The 21077-nt window shown below is 40.8% G+C and overlaps 1 protein-coding gene across 1 annotated transcript in view; it reads left to right on the top strand.

The window, feature by feature from the left end:
• The window catches only part of Wasf2 (WASP family member 2), an 82737-nt gene that overhangs the window by 46077 nt on the left and 15583 nt on the right, over positions 1-21077 (top strand). Inside the window, exons 2-6 of the mRNA XM_026391623.2 lie at positions 6448-6620; positions 16435-16569; positions 17103-17256; positions 19535-19652; positions 20676-20806. Coding sequence (XP_026247408.1) covers positions 6491-6620; positions 16435-16569; positions 17103-17256; positions 19535-19652; positions 20676-20806 — 668 coding nt within the window. The 5' untranslated portion in view covers positions 6448-6490. The remainder of the gene's footprint in view (positions 1-6447; positions 6621-16434; positions 16570-17102; positions 17257-19534; positions 19653-20675; positions 20807-21077) is intronic.

The raw sequence follows: 21077 nt of genomic DNA, 5'->3' as shown, positions 1-21077 counted from the left end.
TGACCTCAAATTTGTGATCTTCCTTCCTCCTTCTCCTGAGTAGCTGGGATTACAGGTGTGTTCCATCACACCTGGCTGTTTATTCATTTTAAAGTCAGATGATTATTCAACTTTTCATTTAAACTCTCGAGTCCCATGGAATGTGTATATTTTAACATAAATAAATTTGCTGCTTGCAAGACGAAACTAAAGTAAACCTCTTCTCATATGCTGCCATCCAGAGTGCTGTTAACTAAACGCTAAAGCATTAAAACGGGGGTGGGGGTGGGGAATGATGAAGTGAAAGCAGAAGTTCTGATTGCCACAAATACAACATCCCCACATGTTCCCCTCCCCTGCTACTGCTGATCAGCATTCTGGTGATATGTTTCAAAGAGGAACTGCCATGAAAAGCATTTCTGTTGTAGTGGTTCTTGCTGTTATCCAGATATACTTGCTTTTTAGTTATGACCATAGATTTCTGTAGGCGTTATCAGTGACCTTGGTTTTCAATGTACCATTGTTTGTTTATCATAAACAGTAATAAATATCAATGCCAGAATGACCTCCCTTGCTCTCACATGCAGCTTTCTTTTATTGCCATCTACTGCCTCCCAACCCCTTCCTCATCTCACTTCACCCATGCTGTTGGGAGCAGGGTTGAAAGAGTTCAAAAAGTTGGGTGAATGTCAAAGTCTCTTTTTTACTTTACACTGACCAAATGTGATATGTAGATATTCCATGGTAACTTCCATATACAGACTTGGGAAGAATCTCACTGTTTGAGGGGGACCTGATAGAGCCTCTCATCCAGTTTCCTTTCAAAAGTATGACATGCCAGTGTCATGGCATTGACAGTTGAGATGGGTCAGTGTACTACCAAGCCATGGCTAGGAATGGATTCTGAAGTCTTGTATTTGTTTTTGGACTTATTCCCTAAAGGTGAAACTAGCCAGAGGTGAAGATGGAGTTGCTGGTATTTCTGTCCTAAATATCTGAAACTGGTCTAAAAGTCAGTTTTTCTTTTTGACTTCCTTGAGTAAGCCACCTTCCAGTCCAGGACCCTACCAGGGTATAAATAACTTAACTTAGGACTCTGTCTTGAACATCCTTTGGGCCTTTCTGGATCCTGCAGGTCTTGGTAACTGACAAGTGCAGGCCTCCAAAGGAGCTAGATAAATGGCCTCTATATTCCCTTGACTTGCCTCTTAAGTTCAGTATACAAGTGAAGGTTGGCTAAATGAGAAGATAATGGCAGCTTAGGTAGAAGTAAGTCCAAAAATTTTTAGCACTAGGAAGCTTCTTAAAAGATCATTTAGTCCCTTTATTTTACAGATGAGGAGACTAAGCCTAGAGTGAGAATTGTAATATCTCTGATTTATAAGGCAATGTAAAGTTTATCCAGTTTGACCTCCCAATACCTTCTTATCCTCTAGAAATTTCTCCTTCAATATGCCTGATACTAATAGCTGGTTATCCAGAGGCTGAGGGAATTTACAACCTTATCTAAAAAGAACCTATTCTACTGTAGGACAGTGCTAATGAAAAGAAACTAGGTAACTAGATAGTTAACTTCCATGTCATTTATCTTCTTAGCAAGTCTAATTTAATTTCTCTCCTCTACAATAACCCCCCAAATTAGGAAATAACACTATAGCATATAATTTCCCCAAAGTAAAATAAGACTGAAAAAGATCTTTACTGATTCCATAAAGACTGGGCATTACACTCTTTCATGTGTCCATAACAATGGCAAGTCCTCCTCCTCCTCCTCCTTCTGTTTGTTGTTGTTTGTTCTTTTTTTTTTTTTTTCCTATTCTGGGGATTGAACCCAGGGGCACTTTGCCCCTGAGCTGTATCCCCAGTCCTTTTTTAAAATTTTTTATTTTGAGACAGGGTCTCACTAAGTTGCTGAGAGTCTTGCTACATGGCTGAGGCTAGTCTTGAACTTGGGGTTATTCTACATCAGCCTCTTGAGTTGGTGCAATTATAGGTATGCACTCTCACACACAGCTCTGTAACTTCTTTTTTCATTTAAGAACCACTGCTTCCTTGGTTCTTTTCATATTTTATTTCTGTCACTAGCACTAGCATTTAACTCTTTTCATGACACTTTTAATAAGGAAGCATACATTTTATCACTGTACATATAACTGTATATATCTACAGGGAAAAACCAGCAGGTGGGGATCAAGTAGGCTAGACTCGCCCCCGCAACTTGCCTATGGTTTCTCAATTCATATGTTCTACCTGTGATATGGTGGGCCCCCCTTTCTGCTCTTTCCTTCTGAGCTTATGACGTTTTCCAGTTGGTCTTCTTATCTCCACCCTTTTCCTATCCCAAAATAAATTCTGTTGAATGATTTGTCTAAAATGCAAAATTGACCTGTACTTCCTTAATTCAGTTGTTCCTCAATACCCAGTGTTGTACAAATTTTCCAGTTATATGCTACTGATGTTGGAAGAGCTTTTGTCAACTGGAGTTTCATAAGAAAATTAAATCCTAATGCCATTAGCCATTTATTGTATGTAATATATTAACTTGTTTGCTCTGTATCTAGAATGGTGCTATTATGTACAATCTTAAGGAAAACTGAGAAAAGTCACTAATCATTTTCTTTGTTCTGTGATTCAGACAAGTAACCCAGTTATGAAAGACTGGAGAAGTATCTGTTTTTCAAGAGGCCCAGGAGCATAGCTGGGAGCAACTTCAAGGGGAAAATCATCAAATTTCATTGAATCTAGGGTTTTATTTTTAATTTTTATGTGAATATTGCATTTTACTATATAATATGTCCATGGTTAAAATTATATCTATTTATTTATTTATTTATTTTTGGTACTGGGGAATGAACCCAGGGACACTTTACCCCTGAGCTATATCCCCAGCATTCTTTTATTTTTGAGACAAGGTCTCACTAAATTGCTTAGGGTTTCGCTGGTCTTGCTAAGGCTTTTCTTAAACTTGTGATCCTCCTGCCTTAGCCTCCAAAGTCACATCCCCAGTCCTTTTTATTTTATTTATTTAATTTTGAGACAGAGTCTCACTAAATTGCTTCTAACTTGCTGAGGCTGGCCTCAAATTTGTGATCCTCCTGTGTGAACCTCCCAAGTTACAGGTGTAAGCCAACGTGCTTACCTACAGGGCATTTTTTTTTTTTTTTTTTTTTTTAGAGACAGGGTCTCACTGAGTTGCTTAGTGCCTCACAGTTGCTAAGACTGGCTTTAAACTCATGATTTTCCTGTCTCAGCCTCCCAAGAGGCTGGAGTTATAGGCATGCACTCCCATGCCCAGTGTCTAGAGGGCATTTTATGTATGTATATTATTCCATGTCCCTAGGAAAGTTATTCAAGATAACACAATAAATCGTCAGAGTCAAGGTACTAACCCATGTGTGTCAACTCCAAAGCCCAAAATGAGTTTTCTACTGCTTGAAGCTAAGTTGAGAGAATTAAGAGCCTAGAAGTCTTTTTTTTTTTTTTTTTTTTTTGGTACTAAGGATTTGGGGATTGAACCCCAGGGGCTCTTAACCCTGAACTACAGCCCCAGCTCTTTTTTTTTTTTTTGAGACACAGACTCCTTAAGTTGCTGAGGCTGGCTTTAAATTTGTGATCCTCCTGTTTCAGTCTCGTGAGCCACTGGGAATATAGGCATGTACCACTGCGCCTGGCTGAGCCTAAGTCTTTTTGGCCATTTCTAAGTTAATCTTCATAGGAATATAAGATTTTTTTTTCTTGGTCAAGTTACTATTTGGGTTATCATGCATAATTCTGCACTTTTGCAGAAGACAACCAACCATTATCCAAAAGAAAAATGAATAACAGTGCAATAGCAGGTATACTTTTCTAGTTGTTTTGTCTTGATAGATATTGATGTCTTGTTATTTCTTGAATATTCTCTAGCTGGTTATGGGAACTGGCTTTTCTTGGAAAGAAGAAGCTATTTTGCAAGGTGTGGTAGCACACACCTGTAATCCCAGTGACTAGGGAGGCTGAGACAGGAAGATCACAAGTTTGAGGCCAGTCTCAGCAATTTAGCGAGACCTGTCTCAAAATAAAATTAAATAAAAAGGTCTGGGGATACAGTTCAGTGGTATAAAGTGCCCTTGGATTCAATTACCAATATCAAAAAGAAAATAATAAAAAGGAAGCCATCTTGTTATTGAAAACTTGCTTTTAGGTACACCCTACACAGTTGACAGTTAGTAACTCTATTTCTGTCTGCTTACCCAAGGCACTTGGAAAAACATAAATGCTCAAGCACCAAAGTATGAGAATTTGCTCTCTACCCCCTGTATGACATTTGCCTAGCTTTCTGGAATCCAGTTTCCATGAGGTATCCAGAGGGAAAGTCTGGAATGCACTGGCAATGGTCACATTCAATGCAGAAATTCAAGGTAGTCTGGCTTTGTAGCTCCTCTGAGAAGCTGGGACAGTGAATGGACCCCCGGTGACTTTTCCTTTTGCTTCTCAGTCTCAACACTAGAGATTAAACCCAGGGCCTGGAACATACTAGGCAAGTACTCTACCACAGAGCTACAGCCCCAGCCCTTTGTATTTTTTAATTTTAATTTTGAGACAGGGTCTTGCTAAGTTGCAGAGGCTGTACTTGACTTTCTATCCTCCTGCCTCAGCCTCCTGGGTGGCTGAAATTACAGGCATGTGCCACCACATCCAGCTTTGCATTCTTGACTCTTTCCTACCTAGTTCTTCCAGAAAGTTTGAAATTTGGGAATCTGAGGGCATCACAAAAATGTTGTACAGAGCCCTGTGAAGTTCTTTTGTTTGTAACCTCCTGCCTCCTTTCTTGTTCTCTTTTCACCAGGATTACTACTACAAATTGAGACTGATACTGTTTACATGAAGTAAAAGAGGGAAAGAGAGTTAAACTGGGATGTCTGGAGTTTGGATCAGAAACCTGTTGAGTCAAAGGAAGAACTTAGCAGCAAAATGGAATGGCAATAATTTCCTAAGAGAGTAGACAAGTATGCAGGAAACACCTCTGCACCCCAAAGATAGGCACAGTTGCCACACAGTGACTATTAAAGGGAGGTTCAAAGTCATAAGTAAACAGCTGATTCTCTTGGTTCTTGGGCTGTTGCTGTTGGTGACAGGAAATCTTGTTCCCCAAGCTGCTGGCTTCCTGTTTTATTTTTACTTGTAGCAGATCAGAATGTCCATAACAAGGAGCAGTCTGTTCCGAAGGGTTCTTCTACTCCCTTTTTGAGCCTGAAGGGCTAAAGGATCTTTTTTTTTTTTTTTTTTGGGTCAGATAATATGTTGGTTTGCTTTTAGGATCTGTGATGGTTAGTTTGGTTTAAGCATTTTGTATCCACAATCAACATTTTTGGTGATGAGCTGGTGTTTTAAAATTTGATGTAAGTAAACCTCTGTCTTGTTTTTTTAAAGAGGTGTTTATAATACTGGGGGCTAGCATATGTTACCTTTTCATTTGAAGTGACTTTCCCTTGCATTAAAGCCATTTGGCCCTTTTGATTTAGATTTGTAAGATAGAGAAATAGTTCCAGACCAGTGTGCTTTGACTGTTGTCATATTCACTGTGTTGAAATTGAAACCTTTTCCTAAACTTATAAAAATAGGAATCTGGTAATCTAAAACAATAGCTCAGCATGAGCCTGCTGAGGGATTTCCTAGGGAAAGGGGCTCAGCTGACTGGCTAAGAAACAGTAACTAAAAGTTTCCAGGGTCTGCTCTAGTCACTTCCTGCTGTTTCTAGAGCCCTTTGGCCCAGGTATATTGAACTGGATGGGAGAGAGAGGGGGAGGCTTTGGGTAGAAGAGAAAGGATCAGAGAATCTTATAGCATAGTTGGCTTAGCATCTGTTTGACATATTGAACATTTAAAATTATCCTTGATATTCTTTCATTCTTTCAATTTACAAACTAAACTTTACTGCTGTTAATAGATACTGGCAGCTAGCATTTAGTTGTACATTAACAGTCATTTACCTAAGAGGAACTGGAGAAGCTATGTCCTGATATATATCAATGGAATCACTGTTGGCAGCTTGAATTCATTCTGGAGATTATCAGATGATGGAATCTCTTTTTTGATTCATATAATTGGTGGCCTAGAATCTGATCTGTCTTGGTTATGGACACCCCAAGGATAGAATCCATACCATCCGATGTTTCCTGAAAGGACTGTTTTCTGACCATGTCTCCTTGCCTCTGGGTAATCTTGTTGGTTGAAACAGTAGTTGTAACTGTGTACCTCAGCCAGCAGTTACTAGTTCAAAATATATAAGTTTATCTGGTAAACTTACATAGCAAGTCTTCTAGTAGCAAGACCTTAAAAGAAATGGGAGGGGTAAAAGAGAAAAAGGTGGGGGTAAAGATCTTTAAAAGCTGTTTTTAGATCAGAGCAAGACAGAAAGAAAGAAAGACACAGCCCTAGTGTGCCTGGAATTTGTGGTTGAGTAATACTTTCCTGTTATTTCTGTTTTAGGTTGTTTTTCATCATTCAGAACATTGCCTGAAGCAGGTCCACCATGCCGTTAGTAACGAGAAACATCGAGCCAAGGCACCTGTGCCGTCAGACGTTGCCTAGCGTTAGAAGCGAGCTGGAATGCATGACCAACATCACCCTGGCAAATGTCATCCGACAGCTGGGCAGCCTGAGTGAGTGCCTCCGAGAGCCTGTGCTTTGCCCTCAAGGGTCGTTGGTGCTCTTTATTTAGTTTCCTTCTCCTCCCATGTTCCTATTTCTCCCCCATCTGCCTTCCCTAGGTAATGTGAAATGTATTCCATCCCCCCCCACAAAGAGAGGCTCCTTTTTTGGTACAGATTCTTTCCCCCATCCTTTCTCCATCTACCACCACCCTCTAGGTTCCCTCCCCCTCCCCCTCCACCTGCTTCAAAAGAAATCTGTGGGAAGGGTAGCAGGAAGAGCTGCAGCAGAAACTGCAGATGGAATGACAGAGCAGAATTCTCTGTGTGTAAAGTGGGAGGTTCACAGAACAGTGTCTTGGGTCGGGGAATGTGCCTCTAATTACAGGAGCTGTTCGATGTAGCCTGACTTTGTTGAAGCCTCAAATGTGCCAATAGCCTTTATCTATCCAACACCCTCCCCCACTTTCTTTCCAAAGAGGAGTAAAGCAAACATGTACTCAGAGAAATTCTGGCTGACTAGTCTACCCTGGTACACATTTAATTGTGCTGCAAGCCCCCAGGTCCAAGTTCAGGGTACAAATTACTTCTGCAGTCTCTAGGGTTTTGGGAGTTTTACAAGCTGTGTGAACACACAGTGACACAAATAGTAGCTGGAGCCATTCTTCTCTAGGAGGAAGATGGGGGTTAGCCCAGTCTGTTTTGGAGCTGACGGAAAGCCAGTTCAATTACAATTTTGTTTTTTAATTGGTAAGAATGAATGAGACTGCCATGGGTGGGAGTATATGGGGTACATGCACGTGGTTTGGGTTTCATTCTGAATTAAGCTGACTTTATTTGCTTGAAGCTGAAGTATGGGAAGGGCAGATGCTTGGGTTGGCTCTGCATTTGTCTACTGCCACCCCAGGTCCCATAAGCACCTCTGTCAAAATGCCATTTTAGTGTGATATTCCTTAGCAAAGGCAACTTGGTGTGAATTATTTCAGATACTTGCCCTCCTGTCGCATCACTGCCCTTAGTGAAGGGAGCGGAATATCAAGAAAGCCTGCATTCCGCCAGATAGTAATAGGTCCTGCCTTTAAAATAGGAGCCTGAGAAGATAGAGCTCTGTGACCAAATGATGTATGGAGTCCGAGATTCCTAAGCCTTCACCTAGCTCAGGGACCATCTCAATTGATCCAGGGCTTAGGGAAACCTGGATGGGGTGTCACAAAGAAATGAAACCCTGCCAGTGTCTGTCTTATACAAAGGAACATTGACAGTAGCTCAACAGCAGTGCTGCTGACAAAGAAGCACACAAAAGCTGTAGAGAGCCTCACTGCTTCTTAAAAGCATCATTTCTGCTTCTGTCACCCTGAGAAGGCCAAATGGGTGGAAGTCAATCACATACTAGTTCGTTCTCCATAGGACAAAGAACATCTAGCTAATGATGCTTCTTATTCACACTCAGCATGAGTTATGCTCCCTCTAAGGTGTTTTTCCAGGATAGTGTTGATGGATGCCATTGAAGACCCTCCCACTTGTGATCAGACCATACCTATGTTGAGGAAGCCCATCTAAGGGACAAGGTTCTGTTTGTGCCTAAGGAAACAAGATTTAAGTGACCCTTTATTCATCCAGTAAATGCCGGGTTTCAGTTCTTGCGATTAAAAGGCTCAGGGGTTACTCCAGTTAAACTGGGCTAACTGGGCTGCACAAAATAACCACACAAGAGACACAAATACCTTTTTCTTTGGGGTCGCTGTGACGACTCCTCTGACGTTAAGGGTCCACAGAAAAAGCAAGCGAGAGCACGTGCTGACCCCTTTTATTGAGGAGAAGCTATTCAAATGAGGCAAGGGGTCAGGTTTCAGGGGGCTGAGTCTATCTTCATGTTGTCCACTGTCAGTAGGTTGACCGGCACCTGGGTAGGCCACACCCAAGGGCACAGTAAGAGAAGGGGACACACACAAGGCACTTCCATGGAAGATTCTATCCTAAACAGGGCAAGGGGTTATATTACAAAGGAACAGGTAAGCATAGCTTCACCCATGGGGCTGTACCAAGACACACGAGACACCGACCCTCGAACCCAAGAAGGGTGGGGAAAGCTCTGCCACATTTCTGTGACTGAGCGCCTCAGCACCCAGCCGGGGAGTGTGACTCAGTCACGTGTAAAGTTGGTCTCCCACATGTAAACATGTATTGTATATATTTTGTGTGCTGGATGCTGAGAAGATACAGTGATAAGAAATGGTCTCTGGGCTGGGGATGTGGTTCAAGTGGTAGTGCGCCCGCCTGGCATGAGTGCTGGGGCGCTGGATTTGATCCTCAGTACCACATAAAAATAAAATAAAGATGTTGTGTCCACCAAAAACTAAAAAATAAATATTAAAAAAAATTCTCTCTCTCTCTCTCTCTCAAAAAAAAAATAAAAATAAAAGAAAGAAAGAAAAAGAAATGGTCTCTGCCTTCCAGGAGTTCATATCTACCAGCAGAGATGGGAATAAGTAATTCTTCAGGGGATCATGAGGAGAAGGAAAGAAAGGAATTCAAATTTCTTGATTGTCTACTTTTGCCAGTTTTTTTAAAAAAATATATATATATATTTATAATGAAGAGAGAGAGAGTTTTTTTTAATATTTATTTTTTAGTTTTCGGCGGACACAACATCTTTGTTTGTATGTGGTGCTGAGGATCGAACCCGGGCCGCACGCATGCCAGGCGAGCGCGCTACCGCTTAAGCCACATTCCCAGCCCCCTTTAATATATATTTTTTAGTTGTAGATAGACAAAATACGTTTATTTATTTATTTATTTATTTTTATGTGGTCCTGAGGATTGAACCCAGTGCTTCACACATGCTAAGCAAGCACTCTACCACTGAGCTACAACTCCAGCCCCTGCTTTTGCCAGGATCTTGATATAATCTCATTTAATCTTTTCAATAGTTCTATAAGGGTAGAAAGTTCTAGTCTCCTTTTTCAGATGAAGAAATAAAAGCTCCAAAAAGTACACTAACTTCTTTAAAGAGACACAGCCAGTAAGAGGCAAAATCAATATTTACTTATTTTTTGGTGTTAGGGATAGAACCCAGGGCCTTGTGTATGCTAAGCATTCACTGTACCACTGAGCTACACTCTCGGCCTCAAAAGTCAATATTTAAACTTAAGACTTCTTAAGAATTTCTTTGCTCAGTCCTTTACTGTGTCTTTGGCAACAGTGCTCTAGTTCAGACCTTCATTGACTTTGACCTAAACTATCAATGTGGTTTACTTTTGGCCTCCTTTTTAACCCCCTTTTATCTGTTCCTTATATTTCTGCCAGAGTGATCTACCTAAAATGCAGTTTTTTACTTTTTTCTCTCTTTCTCTCTCTCTCTTTCTTTCTTTCTTTCTTTCTTTCTTTCTTTCTTTCTTTCTTTCTTTCTTCCTTCCTTCCTTCCTTCCTTCCTTTCCTTCCTTCCTTCCTTCCTTCCTTCCTTCCTTCCTTTCCTTTCCTTTCCTTTCCTTTCCTTTCCTTTCCTTTCCTTTCCTTTCCCTTCCTTCCTTCCTTCCTTCCTTCCTTCCTTCCTTCCTTCCTTCCTTCCTTCCTTCCTTCCTTCCTTCCTTTCTTTCTTTCTTTCTTTCCTTTCTTTCTTTCTTTCTTTCCTTTCTTTCTTTCTTTCTTTCCTTTCTTTCTTTCTTTCTTTCCTTTCTTTCTTTCTTTCCTTTCTTTCTTTCTTTCCTTTCTTTCCTTTCTTTCATACTAACGATTGAACCCAGGAGTGCTTAACCACTGAGCACATCCCCAGCCCTTTTTTTTAAGACAGGGCCTTACTAAGTTGCTCAGAGCCTCGATAAGTTACTGAGGCTGGCTTTGAACTCGCTATCCTCCTGCCTCAGCCTCTGAGCTGCTGGGATTACAGGCATGTAACATTATTTCCAGCCAGTTCTCACTTTTTACTTTTATAATTCTGAACTTTTGATTTGAGGAGAGTACAGGGAATGAACTGGGGGGTGCTTTACCAACTGAACTACATTCTCTCTTTTTTTTCCCCATAGAGGGTCTTGCTAAATTGCTAAGGCTGGCCTTCAACTTGATTGAGATCCTCCTACCTCACCCTCCCAAGTCACTGGGTTATAGGCGTGTGCCATCATGCCCAGCTAAGAATAAAAATCTTAACCATTTATCTCCCCTGGTCTTCACTATGGAAAAATCTAACTTCCTTGGCCTAGCATTTAAGATTCTCTTTTAAGACCTGTCTTCCTTTCTAGTCCCATTTTCTACAATTTGTCGTCTCCTATTTTACAGTCTTTACATTTTACAATCTTTTAAATTCATATTTCCATGCTGTGCTGTTGCTGGACAGCCCTTAGCCTCTTTTTCTGCCTGGTTTCATGGAGCTGACCCTTCAAGGCCAGATCAGGAATCTCCTTCAGATTGGGATAAGTGCTCCTCTGAGTTCCCATTACATGTCTGTATTATTACCTGCCACATTATATTGCAAATCAACTGTCTTTTATGCTAAATTAAAAGTTCTTTGAAAGCAGAAATCCTGTTGTTTGTCCTTGAACTTCTGTGTCGACCTTATACAGTACCTGGCACCCAGTAGAAGTTGTTCATTAAATGTTGAATGATTCATGTCTGTATGTTCCCCATGATTCTGTGCTGTTGGTACACAGAGAATACAGGGGAGGAAGGAATCCTCTCTATGAGAAGTGGGAGTACAGGTGGGGAAAGGAAGGCTTCTTAGAAGAGGTTACATTTAAAGTGGGCTTTGAAAGATAACTAGGATTTCATCCAGCAGAGAGGGGCTCAGAGACAGATTCTGATTTTGTCCTCATGCATTGTACGCTAGCCAGAACTGGCTCTTCTGATAGTGAAACTCTGGTTATGGAATAGATAAAGCAAAAACTGAAAATCCTGGGCTGGGAATGTGGCTTAGTGCTAGGACCCTTGCCTGGCATGTGCAAGGCCCTGAATTTGATCCCTAACACACATATATATGAAAAGAGGCATGTGCTACAATGCCTCTGGGCATAGTAGCACATGCCTGTAATCCCAGCTACTTGGGAGGCTGAGTCAGGAGGATCATGAGTTAGAAGCCAACCTGGGCAATTTAGTGAGACCCTGTCTCAAAGTAATGTGAAAAAGCCTGGGGATGTAACTCAGTGGTAGAGCATTGCCTAGTATGTGTCTTGGGTTTAATCCCCTGTACTGGGAAGGGACTGGGGGAACTTTAAAAGTTCAGAGCCACAGATTTCTTCATGATAGCACATTTAGAATTCTTATTTTCCTTCAGTATGGTGAGATTGCATTCACATTTTAGCTTGCCATGTTTTAGAAACTAAAAGCACAGTCAGCCATTCAGCACTTTGGATTGGTATTGTGGCTATTTAGGAGACTGGAACCCCTACTTGGGTCATTAGGGAATCATGATCTGATACTGGGTTTTCTCACTGGTGGCATTCAGGAGCTTTAGGACTCCCACTCAGACTTCAATAAGAGCAGCTGCACATTTTTAAAAATTGGTTTTACCTGTTCTACTTCCATGTAACATTTTGTTTGAAGAGTTCTACTAAAGGGGGGAAAAAGAAACTATCAAACTACTCTGAAATCTTGTAAAATGTCCCATCAGGACATTCTGTTAAGGATGTTGTGGTGGGTCTTGGGTCTGTGTTGGTAGTCTGAATGGGTAATTGAGTCTCCAACTGGAATTATGTTTCAAATTTCCTCCAAGTTTAAAACAGGATATTTAGATTTGGCGGGGGGTGGGGGGTACCAGGGATTAAACTTGGGCTCTGAATCACTGGCCACATCCCCAGACCTTTTTGATATTTTATTTAAAGACAGTATCTCACTGAATTGCTTAGCACCTTCCCATTGCTGAGGCTAGATTTGAACTCAAGATCTTCCTGCCTCTGCCTCCTGAACTGCTGGGATTACGGGCATGTGCCACAGTGCCCAGCTGATATTTTATTTATTTTTAAAAAAACAAAGCTCGTTTTTTATTTTTCATTTTGAGTCGGGATCTCTCTAAGTTGTTTGGGGCCTTGTTATGTTGCTGAGTCTGGCTTTGAACCTGTGATCCTCCTGCCTCAACCTCTAAAACCACTGGGATTAAAGTCATGTGCCTCTGCACCCAGTTTAAGGATTATTCTTAACACAGTAGTCGAAAAAACTCATTTGAAACTGAGGTAGTGTCACTCCTCTTCATAAAAACCTCTAGCAATTACCCATTTTAGTTCTAATAAAATTAAAATTCCTAAAAATGCACTGCAAGGCTCCTGGTGACTTGGGGCCTCTCTGACTTCCTCTTCTACACTAGTCCTTTCTCAGTGGGCATCAGGCACACTGGACTCATCACTAGGCAAAACCTTGTCCTGGGTACTTTGCCTTGCTATTACTTCTTTTAAAGCCTCTTTCAGATCCCACCTCAGTGGAGCATGCTCTGAAGTTGTCTAAAATCGCAATATGCCTTTCTTCCCCCTTAACTTTTGTTCCCTCTACCCTGACCATCTCTTTTTCAAACAGCTGTACTGAAGTATAATTGCAAAATAACCACTGTATTTAGCATGTGTAATTTGTAAGTTTTGACAAATTTATAACCTCTGAAACTATCATAATCAATAAAACGAGCATTGTCACCAATAGAAAAAAAAGGCTTCACTATCACTGCCCATGCTGGTCTTCAACTTGTGAGCTGCCTCAGCATCTTAAGAAGTTGGGTCTGCAGGCATGTACTCTATTGCTGGCTTAGATGATTACCTTCTTAAAAGTCCTCTAACATGGGCTGGGGTTGTAGCTTAGTGGTAGAGCGCTTGCCTAGCATGTGTGAGGCACTGGGTTCGATCCTCAGCACCATGTAAAAATAAATAAATCAAATGTATTGTGTTCATCTACAACTAAAAAAAAAAAAAAATAAAGTTTTCTAGGGGATGGGGTTGTGGCTCAGTGGCAGAACACTTTCCTAGCTTGTGTGAGGCACTGAGTTCGATCCCCAGCACCACATATAAATAAATAAAAAATAAAGGTGCATCAACAACTAAAACATTAAAAAAAAAAAAAAGTCCTCTAACATGGCTTAGCAATCTAAAGAATCTCTTTATAACAACTTAGAATTTTAGCTCATTTAATCCTTACGGTAACTTTTAGCTCATTTAATCCTTACGATAATAACTACATTTTCTTGTAGTAAATGTAGTTATTATCCCCAGTTTATAGATGAGAGTAAGGCTGAGAGACTGTGACTTGCAAAGGAGTACACAGGTACAAATAGAGCCGAGACATAAACTTCTAACTTGAAGTCTGCGTTTTTGTCCTATAGTACAGTTCTGAGTTTGTCAAGGTCCTGAACTGATGTAACAGTGGGAAAACATTTACCCTACCTCATCTCATTCCTCTTAAAAAAGAGATCCCATGTTACCAGTTCTTTACATTAGGGGTTTTCTATCTGTAAGCTTCTAAACACACTTTCTTTTCCTTTTTTTTTTTTTTTTTTTTTTTTTTTTGGTACTAGGGATTGAACCCAGGGGTGCTTTAGCTCGAAACTACATTCCCAGTTCTTTTTATTGTATTTGAAACAGGATTTTGCCCTGAACTTGTGATCCTTCTGCATCAGTTTCCTGAGTCATTGGAACTACTGGCACATACCACTGTTCCTAGTGCAAACACAGTTTCCTTCCTTCTTTCTGTCCTTCCTTCCTTCTGTACTGGGGATTGAACCCAGGTGCTTAATCACTGAGCCACATCTCTAGCCCTTTTTTATTTTTTATTTTGAGATAGTGTCTCTCTAAATTGCTGAGGGCCTCATTAGTTGCTTAGGCTAGCTTCAAACTTGAATCCTTTCTGCCCCAACCTCCTGAGTCACTGGGATTACAGGTGTGTGCCACTGCAGCCAGCTCCAAACTCAATTTTCTGTTACCTGGTAGAGCATGATATAGAATCATTTGTGTAGGAACATAGTCATATTATGGACAAGGATCAAATAGGATCCTCCACTTGCAGAGTAGAAATGTGGTTTGTTAACCAATTTGACTCCTTTGAGCTCAGGAGCTTTTCATAGTGTTTAAAATCACGGGACTATTCAGTATGCAAGGCCTTGCTCCTTCCCTGATTAGAAACTCCTTATTGACTTAAATTTACTAGCAATTCGAAATAAGCTGTTGATTGATCTTATCCTTACTTTGCAGGTTATACTGGAAAGGTAAGCTGCACTCCACTCTAAAGGTGCAGTTTTTGCCTTTCAGAGTAATCCCCCGCCCCAATAAGGACTAAGCATTAATGTAGTTTAGAAGCTAAACATGACAGCCTACTTTAAATAGTTCTCAAAAAAATTATCTTTGGATTGGGCATAGTCATTTATGCCTGCCTTCACCTTGCAAGTATGAAACTCAGATGGTATATTTATTCATATGCACTACTTCTCATTCCTAGTAAGAATGTGGCCTTGTGGCTTGGAATGACAATATGGAAGTAGTGTCAAATTGCTGTAATGTTTCTTTGGCTGCAAATTCTCCTTGCATTCCAGGGTTGAAAATACAGAACTCTTTTCTTTTTCTAAAAAAACAAAACATTGTAGAAAGAGTCCACTGGTATGTTGTTTTCAGGGAGGGTTTGAAAGCTTCAGCTTTACACTTGTTTCCTGAGATGTAGTGGTTTGGTGGTAGTGGTTGTTGTTTGGTGTGTGGGTATGTGTGTGTGTGTGATTGGAGTTTTAATCCAGGGACACTTTACCACGATCATCATCTTTTTTTTTTGAGAGAGAGAGAGAGAGAGAGAGAGAGAGAGAGAGAGAGAGGGTCTCACTAAGTTGCTGAGGCTAACTTCAAACTTGCAGTCCTCCTGCCTCAGCCTCCTGAGTTGTTGGGATTACAGGTGTGTACCACTGCACATGGCCTGAGATATAGATTTGAAGGGTTTTAACCTACAGCAGAGACTTTGAAAGTTGCAGGTTATAGAACCTAAAGTAACCTTTTCACCCCTTAGAAGAACTTACGTGTCTCTGTTGTAGGATGATGGTAAGTTCAAGGCCGCTTGGAGATAACCCAAATCATCTTGGTTGTTCAATGGATTTTTTTATTTTTTATTTTTTTGTACTAGAGATTTAACCCAGAAGTCACATTCCCCAACCCTTTTTATTTTTTGAGACAGGGTCTCACTAAGTTGTTTAGGGTCTTGCTAAGTTGCTGAGGCTGGTTTTGAACCTGTGATCCTCCTGCTGCTGCTTCCTGATTTGCTAGGATTACATGCATGTGCCACCATGCCTAGCTGTTCAATGAACTTTTGAAGCTCCAGTGAGAAAGTAATTTATTATTTATCATATTAATTGTGGGCACCTTATAGGTTCTCTTAATTCCCAATCTGTTTTTTTTTTTTTTATATTTTTTAGTTGTAGATGGACACAGTACCTTTATTTTATTTTTATGTGGTTCTGGGGATCGAACCCAGTGCCTCACACATGGTAAGCAAGCACTCTACCACTGAGCCACAAACCCAGCCCCTCCCAATCTGTTTTTTGGAACCATTTTACAAGTTGCTTTACAGATAGCAAGGGGATGAGTGCTACAGATAAATGTGTAGACATATTGTCTTTCAGGATTAATTTTTGCATTACACCTATTGATTTTATTCAGCCTGCTTTGAGTGTCATTACCGTTCAGAGAGTTTGCTAAGAAGGCTCTATTAGTTATAAAGCATATTCAGACCACCCAAACTATGGAGACTATATCTCTGGATCTAAGGGGAAGCATAGGTATGTGTGTATGTGTTGGAGGAGTGGGGAATACAATTTTTAGTAGGCAGGTTTTGTGTCCATTTATGACATTCCTAAGCACTAGTGACTTGGTTCCTTTGGTCTTTACAGGTAAATACGCAGAGGACATTTTTGGAGAGCTCTTTACTCAGGCAAATACCTTTGCCTCTCGCGTAAGCACCCTTGCTGAGAGGGTTGACCGACTACAAGTTAAAGTCACTCAGCTGGATCCCAAAGAAGAAGAAGGTAAGGAAGCTGAGCTCAGCATTTATAGGCTCTGGTGAGCAGTTTCTTAGAATTTCTTCTCCTGATTTATAAAAAAGCAAGGAGAAAAATCAGAGACCTATGGAGATATGTTTTGAAATGACATAAACCTGAGAGGTGTAAAGAAACCTTTTTAGTGCTACCACATGCTTCCTTTCTCCACATACTTCCCCATATACTTCCTTTCTTCCATTCCCCCAATTCCTTCATTCTCAAATTTCCTTTCATATTTTGCTACCATTAAAGTACTTGGAAGATTCATTCCACTTAAGAAGAGAGTCTTCTAGATCTGGCTACATAGTAAACCTCTATGTTGCCTCATTTTGTTCAGTCTTGAAATGGCTGGGCTGACAGTCTTGTGGGGCTTCCCCAGAGGAGGAAGGGAAAAAAAAAAACCTGGCTGCAGACAGCTGCAGCCAAGAAATGCAGCAGCTGAGGCCTCTCTGACTGGTGTGACTCAATGTTTGTTCAAATAGCCTGTCGTCCATTTTCTAACGCCTTCCATCTTCTCTCAGTGTCACTACAAGGAATCAACACCCGAAAGGCTTTCAGAAGCTCTACCATTCAAGACCAGAAGCTTTTTGACAGAAATTCTCTCCCAGTGCCTGTCTTAGAAACATACAATACCTGTGATACTCCGCCCCCTCTCAACAATCTCACCCCTTACAGGTAACAATTGCCTAGCCTTTCCTTTTTTTGGTCTATAGTTAACAACACTAGATTGTCTAAAATATCTGAAGATGTTGTTATATCAGGGGATTGTACCAAAAGCTTACTACCTACACAGGAGCTGCTTGAGTAACAGAAGCTAAAGAACCTTAAAAGCTGTTGTCACTTACTATTGTTTGGTTTCTGAAATTCATACTGAATATAATACATATTGAAAGTTTGGTGAAACATTGCATGCTGCAGAGTTTAATTTGGTGTAAGCTAGGTCCATCTTGGGTTTCATCCAAGGAATTTAGTTATTATAGAACCAAAAGGACTTTGTTACAAGGCGGTCCTACAGCATGGATCCCAGGGGCAACGTTCTAGAAAGGCTCCCACACTTATTTGGAAACCACTAGATTACCAGATAAGTTTGGGTATGTTCATGGAGCCAGCTTCATGAACTGGCTGCTCTGGGCCCAGAGTGGTCCTTCCAAAGCTTAAGGAGTAATTGGCATTCTTCCAAGTTATTGTCATTCACTTTGTTTTGAACATTCTTTCTGTATTTCTTCTGCAAGGACCTACCCTGCTGTGGCTGGACTTGAAAAAGAAGGTAGCCTTAAAGACAATTTAAAAGCACCTCCTTTCCACTAGTGGTTTGGTAGTACAAAACCTCTGAATGGGGCAGAAAGTGAATATTTATCTTGCTTGTATCCTTAAATATCTTTGGGACAGGTAAAAAGTAATTACGGATAGCTGGAGGCAGATGTTTTCTTTATTTTATTTTTATGTGGTGCTGAGAATTGAACCCAGGGCCTCACACGAGCTAGCCGAGCACTCTACCGCTGAGTCACAACCCCCGTCCCTGGAGGCAGATGTTTTCTATCAGACATGAATACACTGCAAAGCAGTATGTGTGTGTGTGTGTGTGTGTGTGTGTGTGTGTGTGTACGCGCGCCCGCATTGTGTGTGTGTGTCCCTCCCTGTGAAATTCAAGGATACCATTCCGATTCAGGGACCATGAAATGGGAACTTGGTAGTTTCTCACACAGAGAAAGTACAAAGCATCCACCCTTTTTTATTACTGTATGAAATTATGCTTGCCCCTTGGCTTTTAAAGGGACTAGTAAACATAGCAGGGCAGAACTTTGACTTAATAGTCTCCATTCTGTAGTCTAGTGGGCTGTGGGCAGAGAAGTATGGGGCAGAAAGGGGTCACACACCTGATAACATTATGGGGAATGTTATACAGGTGGTTTGTGTGGTAAGATAGTTTTATTGTTCAGATAACTTTATTTTTCAGGGAATGGTATTTTCTTTGTGAACATACAATATCAGAATTAGCATCTCCTCTTATTTTTCTGGACTTGATCTAAGAGAAACAACAGTAGGATATCCAACTCTGAACAAGATTTAATATGAAATTTATTAGTGTTTGATTTGGAAACATTTTCTCTGTGTTGTGATAGGATTGGAAGGTAGAAAATAAAATTGCCTTTCCAATACTTTTTTTGTTCAGAATAATGTTAAAATAAATGTTCACCCTGAAGCACGTGCTTTCTGGACAGTGAGGGGCTTAGCCATGCCAAAGTGATCATTAAGTCTGGCAGATGGCACCTTATATTGACATTCAATAGCTCACTATGTAGCACTGTCATAGTCATTAAGAGATGGTGAGTAAACCTTGTAGTCTTAAAACTGCTGGCCATCTGTTCTCATTGAGGCCCCCTTGTGGTGGGGGTGAGGGTGGATGCTGCACTATTGTAGAAGGAAGCAAAAAGGTACAGTGCAGTGGTTATCTGTGTATAGAGAAATAACAGCTGTACACACATACATACATTTGTTTATATTTGTGTATACATGTAAACCTGTATATGAGTGTACAGGTTTCAGGTGGGTTGAAGGCCACTGAAGAGTCCTGGGGAATTGGTAGGGAAAGAGGAAACAGTAACAGAAATCCCCTTGGATGTGCTAGCATATCCAGATGTCCTCAGGGAGCTGTCTGTGGCCATGCAGATCATTGAAAATAATCAGAATCTCTGCTGCTGTAGTTTATTCTTGCCCTAACCATGCCAATTCCTCTATCAGGAATTGAAAGTAATGAGAAAGTTCTTAAGAAGTAGAGAGGTGCCATTCAGGGGCATTGAAATGCAGGTAAGGAGAGGAAATATGCAATCGATTTGAATGACTACTTGATTCTTTGGTGTAAAAACTGCTAACTGGTAGGTGTTTGGAATATTGGATTTGGTTGGGAGCTCATCTGTCTACTGACAGCTACTTGTCTTCATTTCTATCCCAGGGATGATGGAAAAGAGGCACTCAAATTCTACACCGACCCTTCATACTTCTTTGATCTTTGGAAGGAGAAGATGCTGCAGGACACCAAGGATATCATGAAAGAGAAGAGAAAGCATAGGGTGAGGGGAAAGGGGCCTCTGTTCTACACATCAGTAGGCACGATTGTGGAGGGGGGATAAAAAGGAAGCCAGTCTTATGTGAAGTAATTCCGAAAGGCTGCTTGCTTGGATGCCAGGTGAAACTCTTAAAAAAAATGTGTCCACACCAAGCACCACCAAGATGAAAGTATAAATCACACCAAAAATGTGTTTGTTCCCCCTGGTGCTATTAACAATTGAGTATATTCAGGCTGAGTTTTAGAAATTGACTTTTCTATTCACCATTTATTTCTCTTGCAATTTGCACCTGACTCTGCTGGACACTTGAGCTAGGCTAGTCCCTTCCCCGCCAGTTTTGCAGCTCATTTCTCAGAGACTAGCACGGGTTCTGCAGTGTTTGATTTGCAACAGGAGCAGTTTAACACCTTCGTTCCTGCTTGGTTAGCACCAGGGGAGTGGATATGTCTGGTTTGTGGATATGCCCCTTTCTCCTAGGCTCCTGGTGCTATGTGTGTGACCTACCAGTTTTGACCTCACAATCCCATTAGCATGGCTGCCAGCAGGCCCAAGAGAATGCCATAGGCTAGTCCAGCTTCACAGGATGGAAAATTCTTCCGTGGTTTTGTTTTGTTTTTTAAATATTTCCTTATATCTGTCCCAGATATCTGCAGCTGTCATTCTATCTCATCTCTCTTAACTGTTCTTTGTGGCAGAGCAAGTAACAAATGACTGGTTACTAACTTCCTAACAATTAGAGCTTTTCAAAGACATGAAAGAGTTACTCAGAGAGGTAGTAGTCTTCCCATTGCTAGAAGTGTTTAAATGTGGGACTGAGCAAGTGTTTTGCCTAGAAGGTGGTTTGAATTAGACGACCTCTAGGTCACCCCAGACCTAGTAATTCTATAAATTCTGCTCTTATCATATGTTGTTGTCTAGATAAATCATCTCTTAAATATACATCTTTGAATATGGGTGGAATTTTAATGAAGAACTTTGGAAAATAGTTCCCAAAGATTTTTTTGTTGTTGTTCCTTTTCATTATAGAAAGAAAAGAAAGATAATCCAAATCGAGGGAATGTAAACCCACGTAAAATCAAGACACGTAAAGAAGAATGGGAGAAAATGAAGATGGGACAAGAATTTGTGGAGTCCAAAGAAAAGCTGGGGCCTTCTGGGTAAGTGAAGCATTCTTTGAAGGATCTGGGGATCTGGGGACAATAGTCTGACAGCTCTGGCATGACACCTTTTACACCCCCTGAAATCTGGCTTTGTTGTTTTGATCAATACTGCTATTAATCAGCTACTTTTAAGTGCATCCATCTGGTGATTAAAATTTGCTAAATAAATCAAAGAGACTCAGCAATTTAAATGAGGTAACTGGAGTGGTCTGGAAAAGAAGGCCCATGGCTTCTAGTGCCCTTACTCTGCCAAACACTAGTATGTCTG

Source organism: Urocitellus parryii, chromosome 11 (genome assembly GCF_045843805.1).
Source record: "Urocitellus parryii isolate mUroPar1 chromosome 11, mUroPar1.hap1, whole genome shotgun sequence".
Classification (NCBI taxonomy): Eukaryota; Metazoa; Chordata; class Mammalia; order Rodentia; family Sciuridae; genus Urocitellus; species Urocitellus parryii.
The sequence above is the reverse complement of the archived record's forward strand: the minus strand, read 5'-3'. Positions and strand labels throughout refer to the sequence as shown.